Source organism: Maylandia zebra, linkage group LG11 (genome assembly GCF_041146795.1).
Source record: "Maylandia zebra isolate NMK-2024a linkage group LG11, Mzebra_GT3a, whole genome shotgun sequence".
NCBI classification, from domain to species: domain Eukaryota; kingdom Metazoa; phylum Chordata; class Actinopteri; order Cichliformes; family Cichlidae; genus Maylandia; species Maylandia zebra.
In genome coordinates, this window is record NC_135177.1 from 15,032,834 (window position 1) to 15,060,257 (window position 27,424).

At 39.9% G+C, this 27,424-nt stretch overlaps 1 protein-coding gene across 2 annotated transcripts in view; it reads right to left on the reverse strand.

Annotated features, from left to right (window-relative positions):
• LOC101463692 (myelin basic protein) overlaps positions 1 to 27,424 on the reverse strand; it is a 49,430-nt gene that overhangs the window by 16,942 nt on the left and 5,064 nt on the right. The window contains exons 2-3 of one of the 2 annotated variants that reach the window (XM_024804160.2): positions 15,775 to 15,833; positions 3,421 to 3,484 (exon numbers count right to left, since the gene is read on the reverse strand). In XM_024804160.2, coding sequence (XP_024659928.2) covers positions 3,421 to 3,484; positions 15,775 to 15,819 — 109 coding nt within the window. In that variant the 5' untranslated portion in view covers positions 15,820 to 15,833. The remainder of the gene's footprint in view (positions 1 to 3,420; positions 3,485 to 15,774; positions 15,834 to 27,424) is intronic. The other variant, XM_076889832.1, reaches the window with a different exon arrangement.

Consider the following 27,424-nt stretch of genomic DNA (forward strand, 5'->3'; position numbering starts at 1 on the left):
TTGGGTGGTTGACCGGGACGGGTTTTCTCCTGTCACTTTCTCATCATCCCTGACGTGCTCTCCGTTGTTTTTTCCCTGCTAATTTTAGCATCACACGGCACAGCTTCTGTATCACGTGGTATAAGGCTCCGCCCTTGTCATTTGTTGAGCAGGAAGAGTGAGCGCTTGTTTTCATGCAGATTACGTCCCGGATCAAAGTGCGGTACAATCGTCGACTTTTTTTCTTTTTTTTCTTCTTTTTTTTTTAAATCGTTGTCATTTGGAAATGAGATCGCACATAAGTATGAATCGAGATCGCGATTTTCTAACAATTAATCGTGCAGCCCTACATGTGAGCCAATCATTCCTGGCTTGGTATTCACTAGGGTTGCCAACTCCCTGAAAAATAAATAAGGGACACCTCGTGGCCAGGGCCGGGCAAAGTGTGGTAGCTCTTTTTTTTGTGTGTGAAATTATTTTTTAACCATTTGACTTGAATTTGATTTAAGCAGATGCATATTCTTTGTGATATGACCATATGGGAAACAAATGATCATTTAGCCATTTATTTTTAGCTCAAAATGACAACATTAACACAGTAAAACAGGTCTCTTTCTTAAACAGAAGCCTGTCATGCTTAACTTTTGAGAATATAAGTAAATCTTTCTTTAAAAGAACTCTGTCCTGCTTAACTTAAAATTATATAAATTAATAGAAAACAATAGAACAAAATCATTCTTGTAACAGTGCACATATAGTGCATTTAGTACAATTGGCTTCAGTTGAGCTATTATTTCAGCTTTTCTAATGCTAATCAGCTGCTCCTGTTTGTAAACCCACTTGTTCCCATGATTACGCATCATAACTCATCATCATTATTCATCTATGTATTACTTTTATGTATTAGTCATCTATTTGTTGTAATCATCTATCCTTGCAGTTGTTTATTACACAAAATAAATTATATTATCACACTTCTGGCCACATAGCGCTGATATTCACTGCACATGCCCATATTAACCTTAACCAGAGGGTTTAAAAAAAAACAAACCAATGTTTACATACCATATCTGCTTCTGCCGTGGCCTGGTGGACAAGAAATTGGTTAAGGGTTCCCCGAGCTTTCACGCCCCTCATGTTCTTCATGTGCCCACCATTAGAAGCATGCCTATGGAAAAAGTGCGCCGGCACACAGTGCAGTGCGCTTTAAAGGTGTTATCGTGCACTTTTCCAGCCAGGTGTTTTCCTTTTCCCATTCCTCCCTGTACTTTTACAGCCTATTTTTCTTTCTCTGAGGGGAACAAACATTGCTGCTCTAATGCTGGGCTTACACTGTGCGATTTTTGGCCCATTTTGAGCCGATTTTTGAGTCATGCGACCGATTTGGTGATCGGCCCAATTTTGGCCTTCATCGTGCATCGTGTAGTATACGTGGGGTAACAAGAAGCGATTAACACCTCGAGCAGCTCCCGATCATCAATCGCTCGTGAGGGTGTCACCGCAGCTGCTCACACTGCTCACGCACAAACACGTAACCGCCGGTGAAAAAGACGGTGCAGCACGGCTGTGCAGCGTGTGATCTGGACACAGGCGATGGAGGCACAACTTGTAGAACTTTGGAAAGCTCATCCGAGCCTTTTCGATGTGGCATCACAAAATTATCACGACCACAACAACCGTGAAAATAGTTGGATTTACTCTGCTGCTCAATCACAGCTGCCTGATTAATGTTTTTCATTAGAAATTTAGCAAAGTTGATGGTGGTGTGCGTGTCTGTGTGAGTGAAAGAGAGAGGGAGAGCGAGCGACAGATTTTCTGTTATAACCTTCATTTTATGGAGGCACAGTGTGAGCACTCAGGTCGTATCAGAGCATCGGGCGGTATAGTGTGAGACCCTGCATCGTGACCTACAAACTTATAACCCCTGCGAGTCAATCGTGCAGTTTGAAAATCGCCCAGTGTATGTCCAGCTTTAGGTGTACTGACGTCCGAGACTTGCACCGCAGTGTCGGCGTTTGTTTCCCTGTTGGCCATGCTTCTTGTTGTGGTCATCTGTTGTCTTCCTGTATTTTCTCCGTAAGCGACCTTTCCTCGACCAATGAGATAAGCGGTAATATGAATTGTCATACTCGAATTTTCATAAGTGTGCTGTCAGCTCATTGGTCACAAAGCAGGAGAGGGGCTGGGAATTATGTTTTCCAACAAAGCGTTAATTCCATTAAAAGTTATAGACTACTTTTGATTCTCACTGTATTACGGGACAAAGTGCGTCCCTTATTAGCTCAATACGGGACGTGTACTTTTGTTTCTAAATACGGGACGATTCCGTTTTTTAAGGGACGGTTGGCAACCCTAGTATTCACCAAGCCTCACCCAGAAAACGTCCCAAAATTCAGGAGAGGAAAGTAAATATGCTGCACATATTTTCCGCTCTGTCTCTTGGGTATTTTAGCTGCTTCTAGGCAAAAATACAAACTTCAGCAGGTGGCTAAAGAGACCTTAAATCACTGCAATTCAGCGGCCGATGGCTTTGGATGTTTAGGAAGAGCACATATTGTATGTGAAGTCTTAAACAAACAAACAAAAAAATAAATGTAAACAATTTCCTTCACCCTGGCAGGGTGCATCTTTACATAGTAAACAAGAGCCAACAGGATGTGTCACAAACTCAAGTTGTTTCACTGACAGTAGGGACAAAAAGAAGAAGAAGATGAAAAAAGGGACTATGTTGATTTTGTTGTGTTAGAAATTTGATTTCTTTTCTTTAAGCAGAGTGCCTTACAGTGCAAACTCCACCAGAGAGATTTAGTCTGCTTTTAAAAAAAAAAAAAAAAAAAAAGACATAGTCTGCATATTTGCACGCACAACTGCAATTGCCTCTGGTTGCAAAAATAATCCCATACATTCTAATTTGCAAAAGCACTGACTCCTAAAATCAAATCATAACCAACCTACATGGGTCTACTCCTGTGGATCAAACTCAACTGCCCTCATCTGCTGAGCTGCAGTATTACAGAGGCCTTATTTGTAATACCTGATCCTTTCACACGAAACATCACCGTGAATGTGACCCAAAGACAAAACTTTTCTAAACTATAAGAATCAACAAAAAAATTTGGAATGATTGGAACAGTACTTTTAAGAAAGGCTGTCCTTCATAAATCATTGCTAACTTTTTAAAAACCAGCCAGACGTGGCTAAAAATATGATGGATATTCTGTAAATTGACTGATGCCAGCTTTGACTCTCATAAGTGGACGTGTATGGGTTGGGAAGGCCTCTATTCAATCTTTAGATTGCTCCAGAGCTGATTATGCACACTACAAACTGTCATTCATTTTCTCATCAACAACTGAAAAACATATACATCTCCTCGTCTGTCTGATGGGAGTATTTCCAATATGTAATATGCATGTAAATTTTAATTCAAAGACCTCTTACCAAAGACTTCATCTTGTTGTTCAGGTTCTGCTACTGCCGTTTCTTTGGGTTCAAGTGACGGAGCCTTTAATGAGAACACAAAAACAGATTGAAGAGGTGAGATGCTGAGGTGCCATGGCAACAAAGCAAAGGCAGAGACAAACAGGCCAACTGTGTGAGAGAGGGGTGATGAGAAAGAGAGACAATGCGAGGGGGAGGTAATTATACCCATTTAGTATTTTGGGGCTTTATGAGAACAGAATTAAGCTGAGACCCTTTCATTCAACTTTCATAAAGAAGTGGGTACATCCTGTGCACACTGGAAGCTGTTGCAACACTGAATGTGTGACCGGTGCTTTTTGTCAGGATTTTATCTATTTATCATCTGTCTTATTTTGATTGATTAATTGATTTATTGCATGTATGCACTTGTGAATCTTTGGCAGAAACTTGTCTGGAATGCATATGCAAAATGACATTATTATGGTTTCAATTATTTTCATGTTATTTGCTAATATTCATTAAGAGAAGTTAAACCAAAACGCAGAAGCAGCGAGTGAAAAACTGAGTACATGCTTACTGCTTCCAAAGGAATTAAGAGTATAAGTAGCAGCCAGGTGCTACTAATCAAATGCATTGATTGATCAGCAGCAAGTGTGAGCAGCTGTGTAAAAGCAGATGTTTTGGCAGTTTGCAATGTGCGTTAACACAATCCTAGGGAGGAAAGAAATCAGCGATGATCTTAGAGAAGCAGTTGTTGCTCCCCATCAGTCTGAGGATGGTTATAAGGCTATTTCCAAATAATTTTAAGTCTGCCATTCTTCAATGAGAAAGATTATTCAAATATCAGGGGCAAATATTCCAGACTTGCGCTAATTTCCCCATGAGCTAAAGAATTGCTGAAAGATTAAAATAAAGAAATTGTAGTGAGTCAGTTAAAGTCCAGATCTCAACCTACTTGAAGGCTGCGGGGGACATTTAGAGAGCTGTGCATGAGCAAATGTCCACAAAACTCAATGAACTGAAGAAACATTCTACAGAAAACTGGGCCAAAAACACCTAAAAGACAATATGAGAAACGAATAACGTCACGCAGAAAGTGAGAATTTCAGGTTACTCAAAGTCAAGGTGATTCACAAGCTATTGATTGAAATATGAAGTGTACTTAGTTTTTTTTTCTTAGTTTTTTCCACTGATTGTACATTTTGGCTTAACTCTTATTAAATAAATAATAGCACAGTGTAATATAGCATGTGTTATTATTAATCTTAGTTTGTATTTACCCAATTTTAGGTCATGGAAAGGTCATTTTTGATCATGCTCTGATATGCAAATCCTGTGTTCAATATCATCTTCAATCCTTTAGGAGATCTGGCTACTGCAGAGATGTCAAAATTACTGTAGTTCATAGGCCACATACAGCCAACTTTGTCGAATTAAGTCAGCAAATTCAAACCGGATGATCGCTGTTAGCACAGTCGCTCGCTAGCTGCTGATGTCACCTGGGAAATGGCCGAAAAACTCTCCATCAGAGACCGATTTGATACGGATGGCCGCACACAATCTGTCATTCAATTAAAATGTTTTGCATCATAATTACATCTGTTCAGAACCCAGTTAGCCTGTGAAATAAACAATCTGTAACCACCGTGATCATTTTGGCTCTGCAGTGGGTGGGACATGTTAACTGTTAACTCACAGAGCATCAACAAACAGCTGTGCACACATGTTTGTTGTGTGACTTTTATTTCGTAAGCTGACCATTTTGACAGCATTGAAACAGCAGGAAGTGATACGGGAAACGTACGAAGTAAAATGGCATTAGTTGTTACATAATGACAGAAATACTGATTCATCTGCAACAACCCACCCACTTTTAACACACAAAGTCTAAGCTTACACTAGCATGCAAGATGAATTATTATTACTGTCTGTATTCACACTTCTGGCTCATCCAAAGAATTTGTTATGTCACTATGACTGGCATGTTTACAGCCTTTGACCATCATGTACAGTGAAGTGCCTTCTGATTTTATAAATCCTCTTAACATCCCCCCTCAGAAGAGGCATGAACAGTGCTGTTGCTGGTCACATGCTCTATAATGTTGTACTGTGGACATTTATGTGTTTTTCTGTGCAGAGGAGTTTTTTTTGTTTCCTGTTCTCATGCTGTCCTCCTGTAGCCCAGCATGAGTAGAGGTCTCTTTTTTTCCTCTTGTACCTTTCCCACTGTAGTGTACATTTCAGTGTTTTTTTTCCTGTAATGCAACCGTTCTCCGACTTGTATCCCCATGTAATGTCTGTGTTGTATGTGTAAGGTCAGGTTCATTCCACTGCAGGGCAACCTGCCACTGCATGTGGCGAATAAACTTTGAACTTGAACTTGCCTGCTTCTTAGTGGGCTTGCCTACATGGGGAATCAGAGACATTCAAAAACTGTGGGCACACTGATCACCATTAAATCAGAACAGAGGAAAGTGCAACTGTGACGCAGTCGCAACAGCTGAGGGACAGTAGAGTGTGGTGAGCAAGCACTTACTAATGCAAATCACTTAAAAGTCAACAAGTGCTCCTTTTTTTGGCCTTTTATTATGCAAACAAATGAGTCTTGATAAGAGGAGATTAAATTACTACTGGACAAGATTTAATTACGTTTTTTTCCCCCTTTCATCATGAGCAGAAATTCTTAAAAAAAAAAAAAAAAAAAAAAAGAAAAAAAAAAAAAAAAAAAGAAAAATGACTACTAGAGAAAAAAAAAAGTCATGCCAGTGACTGTGGGTAACGAGATATTTGTCATGCAGCCAACTCCTACTAAGGCTACGTTCACACTGCAAGTCTTAATGCTCAATTCCGATTTTTTGTTCACACTACAAATGCGACAGCAAACGCGCTCTAGTGTGAACGCTCAAAGCGGCCCGCATGTGCAAAAGAAGACGTCACACACAACGCGCTCCGTTTAGACCCAGAGCAAACAATATTGTTTGACTGATGGCTGTTAATATAAAGACTTCAGACTTTACGTTTCCCAATTTTTGCTTTAAGTTATTTTGTTATTTACATAATAATGTAGATAACCTAATAATGATCCTTATTGCTGTTTTAGAGGAGCGGTGCTTCAAAGAATAGTTGCAGATTTCTATCAAAATCTGCAGATTATACAGTACAAATAAAATGTTCACGTTGTCTTCCCAACAGTTTCACTGACATCTACACTGGATGGCCAGGAAGCGTTCGCGATGTCTTCTCGGGCGCTTCTCCGGCGCTGATAATTGGTGTCTGTCTTGTGTCAGTGACGTAAAAGACGGATTTAATGCGACATGACCGTTCAAACAGCAGTCGCTTTCTAAAACATCGGATATGTATCGGATTCAGTAGCACATACGAAAGTGACTCAGATCGGATTTGAAAATATCGGATTTGTGCCGTTCACACTGTCATACCATGATCGGATATGGGTCACATAGGGTCAAAAAAAATAAATAAATCTGATTTGATGCGCTTTCGCCTGCAGTGTGAACGTAGCTTAACAGTGAGCAAAGTAGGATGATTGAAGAGCTGCTCCCAGGATATGAGATGGTTAATCACATGTTTGATCGAAATAGGAATAGCCAAGCAGGGACTCTGCCTCCTCTCTTGCTTCGTGTGCAGCCTCTGTGTTAGTGGGTGCTTGATTACAGGATTGGAGACAGGTGCCCTGTAGCCTGAACAGTGCCTGACCAGCTGCAGCCACTTGAACAATCAGGTCTTCTGAAATGCTCTGCCCTGCCACTCCTTTGCAACTAGAACACAGTCTCTGCCTTTGCAGTGCTCATCTGTAAACTGGCCACTTTTACTGTTCTGTTAGTATTCTGCTTATTGAAATTCATGCTTTCTTATCTATGCAGTTTCTTTGGCTGATTCAGCCCTTGCCTCCCAAACTCCCGTCTTGTCAGTTCTCTCTGTTCAGCTCCCCTTTGTCTTGGCTTATTTCTACTCCCATTTTCTTGGCCCAAACCTTAGTGACATCTTAATGCCACAGCTTTAGCTTCTGGTTGCCAACGTGTAGCCTAGCTTCCAGGTCCCTGGCTACCAGCCCAGACTAACCCAAACTTCAGGTTTCTGGTTACAACTCTAACATCAAGGTTACTGTTGCCACCTCAGCTCCTCAAGTCCTTTTGCCAGTTTGCTTGTTTACTGAATAATGAGTCTACAACTCTGCACTTCGCTGGTGAACAAATGATTTGTAAATCAGTGATTCAAAAAAAGGAACACCACATGTATTTTTGTGCACTGATAAAGCTTAAATTTCTATTGAGGATTTGCAGATATGTGACCTCTAACCGTGTGACTTGAACTTATCTGCCATTTTGGACATGTGACAATGTAAGATCAAGTGAATAACATAATCACACAGGCCTAGAGATTGGGCAGTGACTTCCCTGGCAACCGCCTGTCCCTAGGGAAAAAGGTGTTCCCCAAAAACCTCCTTGTGATTACTTTAGTCACTAGTATATTGCTATCTTAGCCTGAGGTGAAGTTATAGACTTCATGGGTTATGGACTCAGCTACTCTAATAAATAAATTATAACAAACTGAAAAGCATGCCAAAAATGGAACTGGAGATATCCATCAAATGCCTTCAAAGTTGCACCTTGTGAAAGATTTTGGCTCTAGTGCTGAAACAACTTTTACTCTGCAGGGTGAACCTTCTCCATTTCCAGTTTGCATGGCTGTTTTTTAAGTTTTACTACTTCTTGGCTGGTAGTTTGTATTTGCAGGATAACATTTGAAAACAAACTACAGGTAATCATTTGCCACCAACCAAAGCAATCACTAGGAAGTTTCTGGGGCTAGCACCATCTCTGATCCAATTTCATCCAATGAGATACAGCAAACTCCAGAAACGAGTGTTTAGCAGTCAGGAAATACATCATTTTTATCCATCAGCTGGTGGTTGTACGGCACACTTGATATGGCAATCACAACTAAAAATCCTTAGCATTCAACCTTTGCTAGATTTTCTTTCACACCCCGACTTAGCTGTCTTGCCTTAGTTCTTAGCCTTTCCTTTTTCATATAGTGTAAAGAATTAGCAATGCAAACAGATTGGAATACACAGAAAAAACAAAACAAAACCCTCAGTCACAGAAGCTTGGATGGTCATTAAAATGAAGGTCCTTGCCACCAAGGAGGATGCTGGGCCTGAATCTGCATGTAAATGACTTCACATTTAAAAATAAATAAATCAGTTTGAATTAAGTGCAACTGTAAAAATACAGCTGACATTTTGGCCACAAGGCACACTTGGATTTTCAGCCTCTGAAGGACACACATTATATACAAAACTAAAGGGGTCCTCGTTAAAAACTTGTCACAACACGACCACATCAAAGGAAAAATGAAAAGGGCGATGTGGGCAACTAAGAGAACTAAACTAACATCTTAATGCCATCCTCGCTGTCGGTGTGACACTACTCGCCACAGGTGCCTTATTAAAAATACAGTTCTTGTCAAGTAGAGCTTTCAAAAGAGGTTCATGTTGGAGACAGAAGCACGTCCTGACCCTGTGACAGCTTCGACAACACCTGACAATTATTCATACTTTCCTGCCCGTCTCAGTCCTAACCTACTGAACTTTTAGCTTGCCAACTGCGACATATTTCTCTAGATTATATAAAACACAATCACACAAACAGATCCCCCTCTCCCTGTCATTACAAACCCTGAAGAGAGTATAATCAGGTGAATAAGTTGTGAGACCACCAAAACAAGTCCCAGAGTACCTTAAGACTAGAGCCTGACCAATATATGATCTTTAAGACTGATATTTGTTTTATATTTGTTTTCCTTCTCTCAGACACACGAAACCTGAAAACATTTTGCTAATATATTGCCTTGGTTTATTTATTTTTTTTAATTACTCATTTACTCTGTGTCGGACTGTGCTTGGACCTGTTATGTTCTTGTTGTTTCAAACCCAGTTGCTAACAGCAAAGTTGCAAAGTGCCCTCTGGTGGGCAAGCAATGTAACATCAACACTCATAACCTGGCTGAATGGTGTTTCTCCTGGCTCTTCTTTAATTTTTCCACTTCTATTTATCACCATTATAAATGTGTTAGCCCTGTGACACCGTGTACCCCACGTATACCACCTCTTGCCCTATGGCAGCTGGGCCAGCTCCCCACCCCCCAAACTGGATAAGCAGAAAGATATGACAATAAACAGCTAACATGAGAAATTGCACAACAACAAAAAAATCCGCTAAACAGTGAGGCCGCAAAAGGTGAACCGCGTTATAGCGAAGGACCACTGTATTAGCCCACCATAAAACAGATTGGGCTCTACTCAAGATCTTGTTCCTCTTACTCTTTACTTTTGGATGTTAGCTTTGGTAAAATGTCTTTTTACTACTATAGATGACCAGAACCACATATCATGGCTTAAGCCTAGCACCTACAATGTAAAGTTATGCCTTTCTTTTTTTTAAGGCTATCACACATGTAAAGAGTGGACTGTTGTCACTAATATAAGACACAAACATCAGAGTTAAAGGCCAACCCCCCCCCCCCCCCAAATAAAACATTTATCATAAAATTGCCTTAGCCTTGTTTTTATTGTACTTATTTTTTGGGAGGTTTATTTGGTTGGTCCACTCATCACCATTAAAAGTAATAAATTAAGTCTTCCTCTGTAATTGTACTGCTGTGTGACAATGGAAAATTCCACTGCTTCAGCTTCAGTCAGGCCTCTGATCCCAATTCAGCACTAGGATACTGTAAGCGGTTCAGTGTTCCCGAGCACTCCTGACATTTGAGCAGAGAGAGTGGGAGTGGAACACAGTGATTTGAACACATTTCAGCACTTGGGTCTTCTGAGACTTTCAAAGGGATCCAGGTTCCACTTCGTACATGTGGTTTGGTGATAACTGTACCCTTCAGTGTTACATCCTGTCCATTCTTTACAGATGGAAGACATTTCATCTCACATTTGTAAGGTACTGTATAAAAAGACACTGGAGTCTCTGGAGCTCTACTTTCTCAAGGTCAGTTTTATCCCCCATGTTGACCGAATGTACCCAACATTTATTTCTTTATTAGAGCTGTAAGAACACCATTAGATAAACCAATTAAGACCAAAGAGCAATATACTGTACATTTACAGCAATATAAAATGAGCAGTGTGTCGTTCAAGCACAAATGTGTCAGTAAAGTGAGACACAGTAGACTTAACTGGGCTAAAAAGCCACAGAGTTTTACCAGTCATGGGCATTGAATACAATGGTATCCAATGGTAAAATGTTATCCAAGGCAAATAACTAGTCAAAGGGTTTGTAAACCCTGTAGCTATATATCACAGGAACAGACATACCAGTCACAGTCACACAGCTGTGTCTCTGTAGACTGGCCGTCTACTAAGTGGGCATCCAGCTCCCTCATCTGGAGACCTTAGTCTTTAATTCAACAGCTTCAGTAATAGTGCTGTATTGCAACTATATTGCAGTGAGTCACAAAGTAGCACATAACTTATTTTTGTGAAATTACAAAAGGACCTAATTTAAGGTTATGAGCTGCAAGATATCCACATGGCTCGTCTACAGAAACGGCTAACGTCAAAGGTCCTAAAATCCTTTCATATAAAGTTGAATTAGTAAGGTAAGAATAATTACAACTTGTTACTTTCAATTTCATCATCTGCAATCTGTGCTTTCCTCCTTTAACACTGTATTTTTATTTCCTGTGTAGCTGAAGGTGTTTGGAAAATTCTACAGGTGATCTGTAGTGAGACAGATCACCTGTCCAAGCAGTTTCTTAGCTCAGAGACTGGAAATCAAAAACACAGTCTGCATTCACTCTGCTCTGCGTTTCAGTGAGCATTGCAGTAACCAGTTGTCATTACCCAGGTGGGCGTTACACTGATCAAGCACACAGGCTTGCCAGCCAAACGAGATAATGCTGGAACCTAGTAAGTCACAAACATTCTAGTCCCAGTGATCCAGAGCACAATCGACTGAAATCATTAGACCTAATCATAGAATTTAATTGGAGACATAAGAGTAAATATAAATACTACAATGTAATTAACACCTTTATTTTAGCTAACAAAGTGTTTGAAACCGCAGACCTACCTGTGAGGTAGGTTCACCTACCCTATGTTTATTTACCACGCTGGTACTTCGTCTATTTGATACTGTCACAGGAAATCATTCAGCCTTTATCAGTTTAATGTCTGCGAATGGCTTTTGTAAGTCGGTTACTGTGAAAGAGCTCGGTTGCATTTTTCCTGTTGCAAAACATCTGACGATCACCTTCATTTCTAAACTTACAGCAGTGAGTGATGTGGGTGACTCTGTCATGAGATCGACCACAAACATTATCCCGGCAGTAGTCCTTCCTCTTTGCAATTTTTTTTAATTTCTTGAGAACATTGATGGCATATGATTGCATGTCTGTGAGTGCAACCAAGGTTCTTGGTAGCAAATTTACATCATATATTAGTCAGCTATAACCACAAATGTTAAATAAACTGCTGTGTTCCTTTTACCTCAAAGTTCAGATGTGGGAGCTGACAGTTGTTTTAGTAGTAGAGGTAGTTGGAAATGCAAGAACAAACAAGCTTTGCTTTGCTCCATAGCAAGGCAGAGCCTTTCATGCATCACTGGCAATACAGCAATGTTTTTATGGTTAAAAACACATTCACAAATAAAGCATGGTGATAAAATCTGGTCACTGCTCTGTATATGGCTTCTACAGCGAGTGCAAGTTTTACTCGTACGCATGTACACTGCCGCAGTCTTGGATTGCAAAGTCAGGTGGGTGGGGCTTCTCTGACTTGAGTATCAATGTAAATAGAACACAGCCTATGACTCATTCATGAAGTTAACTGTCCCTATTTCTCCTTCTCCGCCTGCCTTCATCACTAAAGAGACAAAAAGCTAAATTTGCAGTGCCAGTCGCAGGCAACTAGCAGCTAACAGCATTTTTTTAAGGTGGAAGTCAATCAACACAATTTAATTATCAATGTGACAGACACATTAGTGATGGTTGGATCACCTCAACATAAAAAGAGATTATACAAACTGGTTTATTTAATTTAATCACTTAATAATGGTGACATTAATCATCACTTAAGAGTATTTTGGTGAGCTTCTGTAGCTCTACGCTGTTTTTTCTGCCTCTTCAAAGCCCTCGTTGTAGGTTTACTGCTAAGGGGTAAAATCCTTTATGAACAACTCATCTATGACTACTCATATGCCAATCAGTGGCATCCTGCACTCTGACTAATGTTCACTTCAATCACTCACCTTAGTTGAGAAAAGTGAGCCCCCACACCCCACCCCAAAGTTATTTTGCATATCGTTGCTTAAAATTGCACATCTGTAGACTAGGAAACTGTCTGCCTGTCTGAATATGTGCTCTCATTCTAGCGTTGATTATTCTAACTAGATACTTCTATGAATGTATTCTTTTCCATTTCAGGACCATCATACCAAGAAAATTTTCTTCTGTTGTTTCCTTTGTTACATTTCTCAGAATGGCTTACAAAACCATGTGAGAATGTAACTGCAAATTCCCTGAAGCAGCACTGGGAAAATAGTATTCCTGTAACAAAAGCCACTTTCCCATGCTGTTTTTGAGCTTGAAGGCGGAAAAAGTAACCCTTTGTTAAAACTTCTTGTCAGTTGACAAACTGGTGGCTTTGATAGTATCTCTGAGTCCGCAACATGGGTAAGAAGAGGTACTTCTAGGTGGGGAGGGGGAGAGAGTCTGCATTATGCTACCACATCGTGGTAAAATTGCTGACATTTGAGATAAGCGTAAAGTCAATTTCTTTAAATGTCGCTGAGCAAAAATGGTCTCAGCATGAATTGCCACAAAGCCTGTGGTTGGCCACTAATGAGCACAAACAAAACGGTGGTTGAAACTGCAAGAAGCCGTGCAAATGGGTGCTAGCTTGGGCTGCTATTCATGTGTCGATGTAGCATTTGTTGCTTTTTTTGGGGGTTCTCATTTAAAAAATTTGCTCACACTTTGCCAAATTTAGTCAATACTGTTTATACAAACTGTAAGCATGCAACAGCCTGTGCCTCTGTCTGTAATCAAGTGTTGACAACACAGCAATCAGACTACATCCGAGCAGGACCAATATACAGTAGCAGCAAAGGAAAAGCAAATATTTCTTATCTGTTACTCTGTTATGTTTTCCAGTGACTCATTTAAGTCCTGGGTTGTATTCTATCGGGAGTTCTGCGAAATCTTCAAAAGCACTAGCCACTAAAAGCACATTTGATCAAACCTTATTATGGCTAAATTTCTACTCTGGCAAAATAAAAAGGCCAGTGTTATCATCTTATACATCCAGGTGGGATTTAGAGCTGAAAAATAACAGCGGTGAGAAATTGTCCGAAAGCTGACAGAGAAACACTTTGCCTGGTGTGTGAGTGAAGGGATAGGTACAACTGATAAGGGATTGGGAGAAGGATCATGACTCTGACTTCAGCATCTAAACACAACCTGCCTTACCCTGTCACGCTTTGTTCCCTTTCCACGGTCACTATGACAACCTGCTCTTTGGCCAGACCTTTTAAAATTGACTTCAATTTACGATAATGGAGCTGAAAGAAAGGGGAAAATAATTGATATACAAAGAAAGATATACGGCACAATATGTGTCTGCATAGGCTAAACAATGCTGCTTTAGTGCGACACGCTTCCCCCAACACCTCTCCCACCAGCTCGGCACGTGACTAATACATCCACTTCTCCTGCTTCTGCTCCGCGCTCTCCAGTGTGTGTTTTTGCAGGAATAGGAGACAAATCATGCGTGGGCTGCATCAGCAGCACCCCTGCTGGTTCGGGCTCCCCCATTCACCACATGACTGCTCTGCCCGTCACAGGCATTGGCCAGGTAGTGACACATAACCCAGAGCACACAGCAGACTACAGGGTTTACACGGTGCACACATTAAGCTGCCTTATTCTTTCCTTTTGCTTTAACTCGCTCACTGTTTGGGGTCGGAGACCTCACAATAAACTCAAAACCTCTTCATGTACGGTAGGAGCCTCTCTTCCAATGGCTTAAAGTCGTTAGACAAGGTCGGGGTTAATGATCGAATATCATTAAACTACATTAACATCCTAATTTAAGCCTCCAAATACGCCTCCACGCTTGGCATACAGAAGCAGTCTCAGAGCACACAGATGAGTCAAGAAAGTCACACCGAGATTTGTTCTGTTTAAATACAACACTATCAGAAGCAGTTTCTGTGGAGCATTAGCCCCAGGGCAGAGCAGCACACCTTGCGTCCTAGCCAATTTGAAAAAGTCTATTTGTCAACTCGCGGCATGAACTACACTTAATTCTCCACTGGATCATTGTTTATTTTATACCATAGTTTCTGCTTAAGCTATAGCACTCCTGTTAGAGGTGGAGTATTTGTTGGCTATAACTTCACTGATCTGTGCTCAGGCTCTCAGCAGCAGCACACAGGAAATTACCAGCCAGCGTCACCTTCCAGTTCATTATTTTTAGCCAAGTGCACTGACACAGCAACAGTTTATCTTCTCGACTCAGATGGGCAAAAATTCCCCAAAATGTGGTGTTTTTATTTCTACACCCACTAGCAGGGTGGTAGCCCATCTGAGCGCCGCTGATCACTGGGCCAAAGCTAATGTTTAAATGAGATGTGTACTTGGAGAGGGTTTAATGTCAGCCCTGATGCACGCCATCATCTATTTACTCTCTCCAGTTCAAATGGGTTCTCTCGTAGAGTGGTGCTGCGGAGAGGCTTGTTGTTTCGAGGGGATGACCCAAGAGAACCGCGGAGGTTCGTGGTGCCTGGGATATCGCCATGGCAACATGGTTCAATTAAGAGTGGGATGCCGGCTGTTGAAAACTGAGCGTGCCGAATATTATCTCTTGAAAATTTGCAGCAATTCAAGTCTACACAGAATTATATTTTAAAAATGACTGCCTCAGGTGTGCCAAGGTTTAGGGTTTCCCTATTTTTAGAGATCAATATAAAGTACACTGAGCATGCTTCTTATTCCAGTCTAGCAACAATTAAAAATACAAAACCTCAATGTCATCGACTAAATTGCTTGGAAACAAAGGAAAAACCCAAAACACTTGCCACAAAAATCTTAGACACACATACACTTGCAAGGCATTTATGCAGCTTTTTATCCAAAGAGATTCAACACTCACACTCACACACACACACACATTCTCTAAACTGGTTGTCACTCCTGCTCAAAGCTCAGCGGCAGCAGTACATTAGCATGAGTGAAGGAGCCCAACAGCTTTTGTGCCACAGAGTCCAAAGTCCAGCAGATAACAGCCACCGCTCGCACACAAATAAAAGAAAACTAATATAAAGCTGCGATGAGCCCTCTTACCTTGCCGTCTGTGTTGGGCTCCTTCTTTCCTAGATGCTGTCCCATGCTGCTAACAGAGCCTGTAAGAAACACACACAATGAGTTTACACCAGGGGAAGACTGTAAACAGCATATTATGTGAAGATTACGAACTCCTCCTTATTGCAGCAAGAGAGGCAATCTCCAGATTCAGTGTGAAACTGTAGCTTCACATACAGCCATAAAAAAGGCACCGGGGCTTTCCCTCCCTTCCATCTCTTAATGGCAGCAATAGCATTTAAAATGCCACAGTTAGAATCAGAATACCTTCTTCTGGGATTAATAAAGTATGTGGTCACAGTTGCTCCACGACTACCAAAACAATAGCAAATAACAACAAATAGCTCTAATTATTAATATCCCAGTATATAACACAAAACTGAATATATACAGCTGAAATTGAGGCGCCCCTCTTATAAGGGTTATGATCCCTGAATCTGTATTTCAGAGGACACAAGAAAAAAAGCACAATACACTGTGTGCATAAAGTGAAAGCAGGCTTTTAATAATTTTCTTATTTTGGTTTAAAATATGATCGCCTAAATCATCTGAAGTCAAAACAAGGGTAGTTTGGAGATGTTGGAAAACTGCCTGTAAGTGAGAAAAATCCAAAAATACAGTAGATACTATTCAATTCATTGTCCTTCCTCTTAAGGGGAAGACGAACAGCCAAAAATGTATGGTAACAGGCAGGCAACAAATCTAGTTATTTCAAATGAAATGAGGTGCAACATTTAAAGCAATTCAAAAATGAACCACTGTAGACCTTGTTTGAGCTCAACCCTAGCCTCCTGTTTGTGTTTATAGTTCTGTGTTCCTTCATCCATTCATTTAAATATACTTTCTGCCTGCTGCTAGTAGCTACCTGTCCATTAATGTGATCTTTAAATATTAGATCGCTCTCCACAGTTGCTCCTTCCTGTTATTGCTTTGCTGCAGGGTCTCACATATTAGTCTCATCCTCACCATTATCATCTGACTAAAGGTTTTCTCGCAATGGGGGGGAAAAGGAAAGCATTGTAGGGCTTTCTTTTTCAGATAATCCGATAGGTTCCCAGATTCATGTGATTACAGACGACAATAGTTCAGTTAATTCTACAACACTCAAAAGTGAGACTGTATGCGTTTCCCATCACTGTGTTCTTGGCATCAGAAACACACGTGTGGAGTGATTTGAATAGAAACAGTTAGGGGATACCTTAACCGGAGATCAGATCTGTGCATTTGATTTTTGATTTTTTTGAGTGTGCATACAATATAAAAAAGTGACAGAGTCTACACCCCTCTGTTGTCCATGTGGATCTGGAAATCATGCATATCATTGTAACGGGTCAGCTAAAAGTAAGCCAAGTAAACATGTCTAGGCTAACCTTACTGTACTTTAGAAAAGACTAGTGAATCATCTGCCTCATCTCACCCTGCCCCGAGCATCCACACCAACCCTCTGCATGTCCTCCTCCATGACATCCACAAACCACCTCTGTGATCTCTCTTTTCTTCCTGCTTGGCAGCTCTGTATTCAACATCAGAATATCCATCATCCCTCCTCTGCACATGTCCCAACCATCTCAGGCTTGTCTCTTTAAACTGGTCTCCAAGATGCTCAACCTGAATCTAATACATTATTTTTTATGAGACATGAGATATTGTAATACAGTAAGCATTAACAACAGTGCAGTGCTTTGTTTCAACAATTCTCCAAACCTCTGGCAGACTCGGCACAGGTGTGCACCTTTGTGTTATAAAGGAAAGGGTTCGTCTTTGAGAACGGATACAACACGTCTATTTATTTCCACAGAGAATGGAAGTGAAACCTGATCAAGAGGAATGAGGCGACACAATGTTTTGCTAAGTGTGCCAACATGTGCACTGTAGCGTGAATATTCATTTAAGCTTAAATCTTAAAAAGCCAAACATAAAAATCACAAGGAAGCCGTGTAAATAACAAACAAATGCAGGAAATAAAGAGCAAAAATAAACTTCTTTAGATTCTTTAAATGTTTAGGTGCAAAAAGGAGGAACGTGATGAGTAAATGAAGGCCAGAAATCGCAACAATTTAAATCTCTGCCTGACACTCACCACTGAAGGAAAAACCATCCAATTACACCAAAAGAATATTCTTACTTTCAGAAAATCACAGCATGTATTTGGCTTTTAGAGGAGATCTGCACCCATCAGAAAGCCTTTCATCACCTTTTATGGCCTGTCTTCACTTTTTCACATGGCGGGTGTGGAAAAGTGCTGTCAGCATTGTTCATGTGGAGGGAAAAAAGGAACGGTAGTGTGGTTTATTGATGGTCTATTGATAGTCAAGAAGGAGAGAATCAACATAAAAAACCAAAAAAAGTCCCAAAGGAATCTTCATTAATTCAAGATTACCATGTGTGCCAGCTGTATTATTTAAATTTCACACGTATTGACATGCTCACATTCTGTACTGAGAGGTCAATCAAGCAATTGAAGGAAAAAAAAATGATTGAGCTTTTAAACAATAAAATACAAAACAAAAAACACAAAACAAATCAATACAGCACATTATACAAGCACATTTAAATGCCATGTTTGCTTTTTGCAACGGTCAATCCAGGTTAACTAAATATGAGTTTCCTCTGTGCCTGCACTGGAAAAAAAATATCACCTATTGAAAGGTGTTATTATATTCACTGTCATCAGAAAAGAGAACGTCGATTTAATGCCAGTAGCAGCATCACAGTGGTTTGGCTTTTTATTTAGGAATGAGTGTAGTTAAATTGCAATAAGCTTAGAAAATGACTGGAAACCATAAATAATATAGCTCACAAATCTATACCCAGTGGAGCGAAATGAGCTTTTTCAATTGGAAAGTGTTTTGTAAACAGCTATTCTGTGAGCTTGAGTAAATTTCACCAAAAATTGCAATGTAAAAAGGGAGAAGGTGAAAAGTAAGTTTGCCCTGTGTAGTATTTGAAATCTTCTTGTGATCAGAACAACTTGTAAATACAACCTAAGCTTTAATAGTGAATGTTGATAAAATCATTTGTGTCTTTAGCGTTTAAATTACAAGCTATTTGCTAAAGCAGTATTAGCAAGAACTAGCTAACCTAGCTAGTTCCAACATCAAAACAAAACAGAACTATCTATACACTTTGTATGTTGAAATTTCACTTCAAGTATTCTGTGGGCTGTTAAAAATCCTCCCAATCATGTGGCTAATATAAGCTGAACACTAGAACCACCAGTGTGGTCATTTCGACCTCATCCTGCAACAACAGCAGCAAAGGCAAAAAAAAAAAAAAAAAAAAAAAAAAAAAAATTCTTAAAAGAATTAAGTTAATGTAATTAGTTCAACCATTTTTTTTTCTGATTATGAGTAACTGATATATTATTTCATAGGCAAAAATATTATCAAAGGATAGAACATCTAATTTAATATTACAGAAGAATATTATAGAAAAGTAAACAATCCGCTTCCTGTTTACTTGCTAACTGAAACTTAGCTCTAAGCCACAGCCCTTTTATGAAGAGAATTTCATTTGAAATACAAAGTGGTTGTTTAAATAAGTTCTAACCATCCAAATCAGTTTGTAAAAGTTGAAATTAAATTAAATTCATTTCTTGAAGCTATTTTTTTTAATAAGCCAAAAAGATAAAGCAGTTAGCCAAATCATGCTAACACAAGAATTCTAAAGTCAGAGCACCACTTTCATTTACCACATTTGTCACGTGGATAACACAAAAATGACAGTTTTAAATATGCCGTTAGAAATCTTTCCTACAACAACTACCGCACAAAAACTTAGAGGGAATGAATATAACATAAATAACATGCTAGTTGCACTAGAACCAATAAAAGACGACGAGGTGAACTGCACTTTCTGTCACACGATGTGCTTCTTACAGTGCACCTCTATGCCATGATAAACACCTATGGACAGTCTCTTTCTGACCATCATTAGCTCCAGCTAGACTTGAATTATAAAGTTTCTGTTTTTACAATGAATAAGCATTCACAACACATTCTTTGCTGAGAGCTATGTTACTTCTTGCCTGTTTAAACAAAACTGAAAGCTTTATTTAGCTAAAAATGACACGATATTTCTTGTAACAGTGAAAAGGAGGGTTTATACGAGTCTTGGACCAACATTGCACACACTTTCATGACTGTCAGAACTTAAGATTCCCTTTTCATAAAGGAAAAGCGGTAGGTTTTGTAACAGAAGTGCTGTTGGAATTGTATTTTCAGGACAATCTTTTCTGGGCTGCTTACTTTATTGGTTTCAAGTAACATAAAAGGCTCTCTTCCTTTACTAAGCAAGCACAGATACTGTAAAGCTGTTTATTATATTAACTGTAGGCCTGTGTGCATGAAAGCAGTATTACCTTTGTGCAGCATTTCAAACCTCTAGGATTGTTCAGTCTCCGTGAGACTTCCTCAAACTGACTTTTACAAGATAGTAACTCACAGAAAAGATGGATTTAAGGAGTCAAGTAAACAACATGGCACATTTTTACCCCCACCCTTACCTGTATAGCATGTTAGTTCATCAAAACGTTCCCACCAAGTTTTCCCACAAAGGGAAGTAAGACGGTATCGTGAAACTTTACCTTATTGTTTTATTATTATTAATATTATTATTATTTATGACCAGAGGGATGTTTGTTTTTTGACCAAGCTGCTGGATATCTGAATTTCCCCTTGGGGATAACTAAAGTATTATCTCACTATCAATCATATCTGCTTGTGGATGAAAGCAGCCACAGAAAACTATAAAAATAAGCTGGAAGAAAAACATAATCCCACTGGTTAAACAAAGGGATATAATTAGAGTGCCAGTGGCTGTGCAATCAGTGTGGCGGAAAAATGTCCGCTGAGGACTCAAATATTTGCTGGATGTGGCGAGGCGTCGCTGGGATTCTCTGCGGCTAAATGTGAGGCCTTACAGCCTGTTCCCCTCTCAGCGTTACACAATCCAAAGCTGAGATCCTGCAAGGACTTGCAAGACAGGACTGTTGCATAATCGAGTGACAGAGGGAGAGGTGGAAGTGTGCATGTGGAAGGGCGTAACACAAGGCTGCAATTACAACTCAGTAGTAGCATTTAACAGTGACTTGCTAACTTGGATTTTGTTTTTGCACACACAGTCCCTGACACAAAGGGATTTGTGTGGAAAAAGCCAAATTTCGAGTGCCCCTTTCTATTTTAACCTACATGAGTTGCTGTGACTGTCAGCACGTACCTGGAAACATTTCCATTTTATCGTTAAATAAGTCATTAAGATGGAAAAGCTCTTATTATAGGATGGCTACCTAAAGCCCACCACCTGATCCATTACCATGCAAAGCGGAAGCCTGTATATAAATAAGCAATTATATCCATCTGAGCTGTCCATTACCTGAGGCCATTTAAAATCATCATCCTGATAAGCCCCTAGTGTTTCTGCATGGATTTGATGTGGATAAGAAATGGGGCTCATTATTTAGAAAAACGCCTGCATACTGACATTTAAATAAAAGCTTCTAGATTTTGCGTCATCTGTTTGCTGCACGTACTGAATTCCGTTCATGACTACAATCCTGTTGAAAATGTAAATTTAAGGGAAAAAAATAGCTTCACTGACAGAACCCTGTTCAGTAACATGACTGAGTACGTAAAGCACACTGAACCCAGTCTGTTTCTGCATCCACATATGCAAATTAAAACTCTACAGTGTCAAGACAAAAAAAAAAAAAGACTATAGAAACACTGCCAGGATTATTTAAGACGGGATGAGGCAAAGAGGAATATATGTTGTATGATATATGTTTTGCATGCATAAGGGTTTGTATACACTCGCTTTTATGATTATCATATCTGGCCGGCTTACTTCACTGCATCAAGTAACACTAAAGGCCCTCATCCATTTCTCAGTGAGCACAGACTGCAAAGCTATTTCTTTCTTTACTATAGGCCTGTACAGGTGAAAGAGATTAGTTTTCTACATCATAAATCTCCCCCATCAGGGTCTAGTGAATGCTTTATAATGCTGATGAAACAGGATGAATTATGCATTAAAGTAGGGAAACCATAACTGACTACAACAAGACTCAAGAAGAAATTATTGCAAACAACAGTGTGGAGGGACAAAGCTGCATCATATTAGCATGTCCTACAGTTGGAAAAGGTAGTCCTTGTACTGCTCTGTAGCTTTGAAGATCTCTGTGTCCCAGCTTCTGGTTGGAGTGGCCCTCAAGAGCAGAACAAGGATTACAGTTGCCAGCTGCAGCAAAGAAGGTGGAGTTAGGACGAGTTGGAAGACATGGCTAAAAATCCAACTGCTGTCCCAGCCATCCAAGATTTGTGTTTAATGCGCGTGCATAAACCAAAATATAATAATTCTTTCGCCGGCGCCCGAGTGGCTCAAGCTTTTCCAGGAATTCTAAATGCAACAGGTTAACGATTATGATGGATAGCACTGTGAAATCATGGCCATACACCTGAGTTTCAGAAGCCTGTTAGCTAAAAGCAGTGACAACTGTTGAGTTTTACTATTAACCTAGCTTATTTACAGTACCATTTATGGTAAATTGTTTTGCTTCATAGTTGTTTACAGCATTTTTAATAAATGGGGACATAAGGATCAGGAAAAATAACATAGTTAACACAGAAGCAAAACCTGTATGTGTTTTCATTAAACACAATTCTGATTAGAGAAGTGTTGCTTCTCTAATCAGAGTTGCTAACGTTAGACTGAAAATCAAAAAGTGAATGAGTTTCTAAAAATAAGAATCAGGTAGTTTTGCTGTTCTCAAATTGAAATTAATATCTAACCAAAGGAAGAAATAACCATTTAAAGAAAATACAGCATGCTTAAAATGTGACAAACACGACAAATATGCGTCAGAGTGGGTGAGAGCAACAGCTGAAGAAATAGATTTTTTTCCCTTCTTTATTCAGCCTCTCGGGTAGCTAAAACACCTTCAAGTCATCACGATGGCTTATTGAGCCCACATAAAGCTAGTGCATCCCAGGAGAATATTTCCACAGCTCTTCAAAGTGCTTTAAAAGCAGCAAATTTAAGGAACAACCAAAGGCAAATATTCCAAAAAAAGCGACTGGCTGCTGCAGACAGATCTATTGGTATTGACTTTTGGATAAAACTAAAATGACCTCTGGCTTTAAATCTGTGTTAAAAATGCATGACAGCTTTGTGTTAACTACAATAAACCCAACACATTTTTCTCTGTCTTTATTGGACATAAGTAAATTTACACTAGTGCTCTAATACTGTGTCTGCACGCACGTGTGATCCTCTAGCTCCACGACCACACCTCTCTGCTGCTCCCTGCTCTCTTTGATCTGCTCCATCACCTAACTGATTTATAACAGACCCGTGGCTACTAAGACCTCAGAACTCCAGTGCAGAATATGACACACAGGGAGAAATTAGGGCTGAACGATTATGGAAAATAATCTAATTGCGATTTTTTTGCCCCAATATTGCGATTGCGATGCGATATGCGATTATTTTTTAAGGTCTTTGTCTTCTGTATTATTAAACAAAGACAAGCAATACATCATATAGTATGGCCAATACTATATTACATTAATTTTAAACTGTTCTTTCCTGGAAGACAGACCTCTGTTATGATAACATGAGGTGATGCATGAATTGATGACTGACATTTTTATTTAACTTCTTCAATCACAACAGTATATTTGAACATACACAATAGTTTATTTTTAGCTTACAAACATCTGAGCATAAAGTGCTGACAAGGAACCCTGGTGTAAACATTAAAATGAAAGTCAGTACAATGTGCAGATTGCAGAAATATACATAAACAAAATCAGTGGCTTTACCACACTCAGTTTTTCGACATCTGTGAACTACTAGACAGTCATTCAATTAAAAAATAATATTTAATAAATAAAACTAATAAATAAAAAATACACACATCTTACTGATCTCTGCAGTCAGTAACATTACACATAAAGTGCAAACATAATAGCAATTGTATAAACACACACACAAACACGCCTTTAAAATTTAAAGGCGTGAAATTGGACGGTCTAGCCTTCTGATTAGCTAATCAGAAGGCTAGTTCTGATTAGCGTCACCGCTGTCTCGGTGGAGTTTAATAAACTCGGCCGTCTGCTTCTTGCTATCTAAAATATAACCAGACACTGGTGTAAATTCTCGACTGTCTCATACTTCTGTTTAATAAGTTTTCTGTTTGACGTTTAGTCAGCTGTGTGAAAACCAAGGAGGAACCCACCCGGGGGATTAATAAAGTTTTATTTTATCTAATCTAATAACTTTAATCTCAGCCAAACCGATTTACTCACGAACAAACAAAACACTGAAAAAAGCCCAACAATAACATTTTTAGGTTGTCTAAGTGACTTATATATTACGTTTAACCCGAGCAGCGAAACTCCGCGGTGATCTGAAAATGATGTGCCGGGAGTTGTGCCGTTCTCGGCCGCATCAGTAACCCTCGAGCTCCCGGCTAGCTGTCGAGCTGGTGGGTAGCAGACGCCTCTGAAAACGTCGAAGCACTTTTGCAAATATGGGATATCTTGATAAACCGAGCAGATATTTGATGTTTACACAACTACTTTCTCGCCTGAAAATATTTTAAAAGTTTATTTTGTGACCCAGAAAGATTAGTATGAGTAATTTTAAAACTTAGTAGCGGCCGCCATTGTTGGAAACTGGAGTTTGGCTGGGCCGCGCTATGAATTCTGGGATATGGTAGTAATTTGGACAGCCTTCGGCGCGTCGCTGTGACGTAATCGGTCTACAAATGCGGCCTCAGGAGGATGCAGCCCATGAATTTGGACATGTCCAGAGTATAATCGCAGCCTTTGCGGTTAGAAAATTGCACTTGATCATGTCGCGATATTATCGCAAATGCGATATATCGTTCAGCCCTAGGAAAAATGTTTTTGCACTTGGATCCAACTAAAGACCTGTTCTTGCCATTTGCTGCAGCTCTCTGCTCTGCCCACCGTACTGTCTGCAAAGCTCTTAATGAAGCAGATTGTGACAATACTCAGCTGGCAAACTGTTAAAACTTCCAAAGAAATGTGTGGTCGAAAAGTCCACTTAGCCAAAAACATGAAAGAGAATGAGCCTGAAAGTGACACAGACAACACTGAGGTGCCAGAAGCCAATCAGAAGACCCATATATAGTATGTTCGTGATGCATATATAAAAGGTAGCAGATCAAAAAGTAAGTAAGGAGGAGCTTTCAGGATAACCGGTCATTAATTTTGTGTTCGGCTTTTGTCTAAGCCAGCTTCTCTTGCTTTGTCAGAGTGAAGTATTCAGCTTTTGAGGTGAACACATCAAGCATCACACTGGCATGCAGTGCTTGCTGTAACATTAATTAACCTAAACAAAACACTTTCATTTACTACCACTGCTGTAACCACAATCTGCACGGTCCCAATACATTCTTTAAGTAACACATTCATTTTGGTCCATGCTGCATTTCTGTAGTTCGTCTCCACCGAATCATTGTGACCAAAGAGACACTACCTCTTTTTTTGTGTGTGTGTGCGCGCACAATAAAAAAAGGAACACAGCTACTCTGCATCTCTGAGCCAGATCCCAGCACGCAGTTCTCACATACTAGCCTATGATTAACAATCACATGAGGCCCGTGTATGATGGACTCATTTAGCTTCCATAACTTGATACGACGTCTGCGTGGCATATCGTCACACAGCAGCAGACTGACAAACCCATGTCTCTAACCGGAGCATGTGTTGCTTGGTTCCATTGTTTCACTTAAAGTTTGCTCTTGTGCGTTCGACATAACAGCTTCTTTTAAGCCTCGGTGACTGCGCCGTGTTTTGCCCTACTGCGAGAGTCAATTACGTAATGAATACGGAGCATGTGCGTATGTGTGTGCATGTGAGCCTTTGGGCGGAAGGCAGTGGAGAGAGGGGATGAGATAAGAGATCTATAGCTCTCCCTATGTATCAGTGGAAAGTACACTATATTCTTGACAATAGCTTTGAGGTCAAAGGTTAAAATCTGTCCCAGAGGGAGGGCAGTGCAATGCCAGAATGGCAATCCTTATAAAGAAACTGGATTGTTTCATCGTCTTCACCTCCTTTCTCTCTTCTTCTCTTTCATATAATACTAAAAAATTTATATTTAAATGGATGTGAGAGTGCCATGCGTTACTGCTCCTAAACAAATGCAAAAAAAAAAAAAAAAAAAAATCACACCAAATGGAGAAAACGGGGTATATGTGGTCGATCAGGAAAACGAAGGCTGGGATCCGTTCCTCCATGCAGCATTGACTACTATCTGTCAAACCAATGTAAAAAAAAAAAAGAAATAAATTATTCTTTCCAAATCTACTTGTCCTACTTTAAAAGGAGCGCATGCAAACTCATTTTCAACCCCCTTTTTTCTGATTAGCAACCACACAAGAGCAATACTCGACATTTAAAGGGCTCTGAGGCTCGTGCCTTTTTATCCCTGGCCTTTCTATAATCACAAGCACAATAGCAAAAGTAATGGAAATGGACAAAACTATTTAACTTCCAACAATTACCTAGTCTAAAATGTCAATGAATTAGTTACTACCCAGCAATTTTTCCAAAGGACAAAATAACAACATGAGACGATCGTTTAAAACAACCCGTTTAATAAATACAACCCTGGTTTCACATGACATGTGAAATAAGCACAAATAGAGAAGGTAACACTGGATAAGCAGGGAGATGATGAATAGGAAAATCAAACTCACTGGGATTTATGGCTGATCTTGAGCTTCTGGTGCCCCGTGTGTCAGAAAGATGTGCACTGGAACTTGAGCATGTGGAGGGACGTTACGTTCGGCTATGAGGCCGGATTCTACCTACGGCAGCTGGATCGCTGGGTCAAAGTATGGAGAAGATGTGGAAAACGCTATGCTGATTGCTGCACTGATAGGGTAACAGCTTTTGGTGGAGGCAGCGTGGTGATGATGTGGAGCACCATCTCCCTCACTGGAAAAACAAGGCTTATCATCACTGGAGACAATCTCAATGTGGAGAGATATCGAGAGGAGATTCTACAACCAGTGTCAGTCCCATATCACCACAGACTGGGACCGGACTCTGTCCTCCAGGATGACAACGCTCACCCCACGGAGTGAGGTTTTGCAGAGACTACCTCCAGAATTTTGGAGTAGAGAGTAGGGAATGGCCTGCCTACAGTCCTGACCTCAACCTTATCGAACTCTTGTGGGGTCAGCTTTGGTGTGCTGTTCGTGCCAGACTGACCAACACAACCACATTAGCTGACTTGTGACAAATGCTGGTTGAAGAATGTGACGCCATCCCACAGTATTGGGTGACCAAGCTTGTGACTGAAATGGGGAAGAAATGTCATGGTTCTCTACATCTGCTGAGGCCCCCGTTTGTTAATGAATCAGTTCTTAATTTGCCAGTGACTTGTTTCTACAGACTTCAGTCAATCCAATAAACGCCAAACAATATTTGGTAACAGAATAAGCTCTTTGGCAAAAAGATTTTTTTTTGTCAAGTTTCACCTCAATCCAAAAATGCATTTTCCTTATAAATGTGGGACTATTTCAGGAGAAATAAACAGGCTTTCCAACAGTATGAGATTTATTGCAAAGTAGCACTGTTAGCACAAATCAAACACA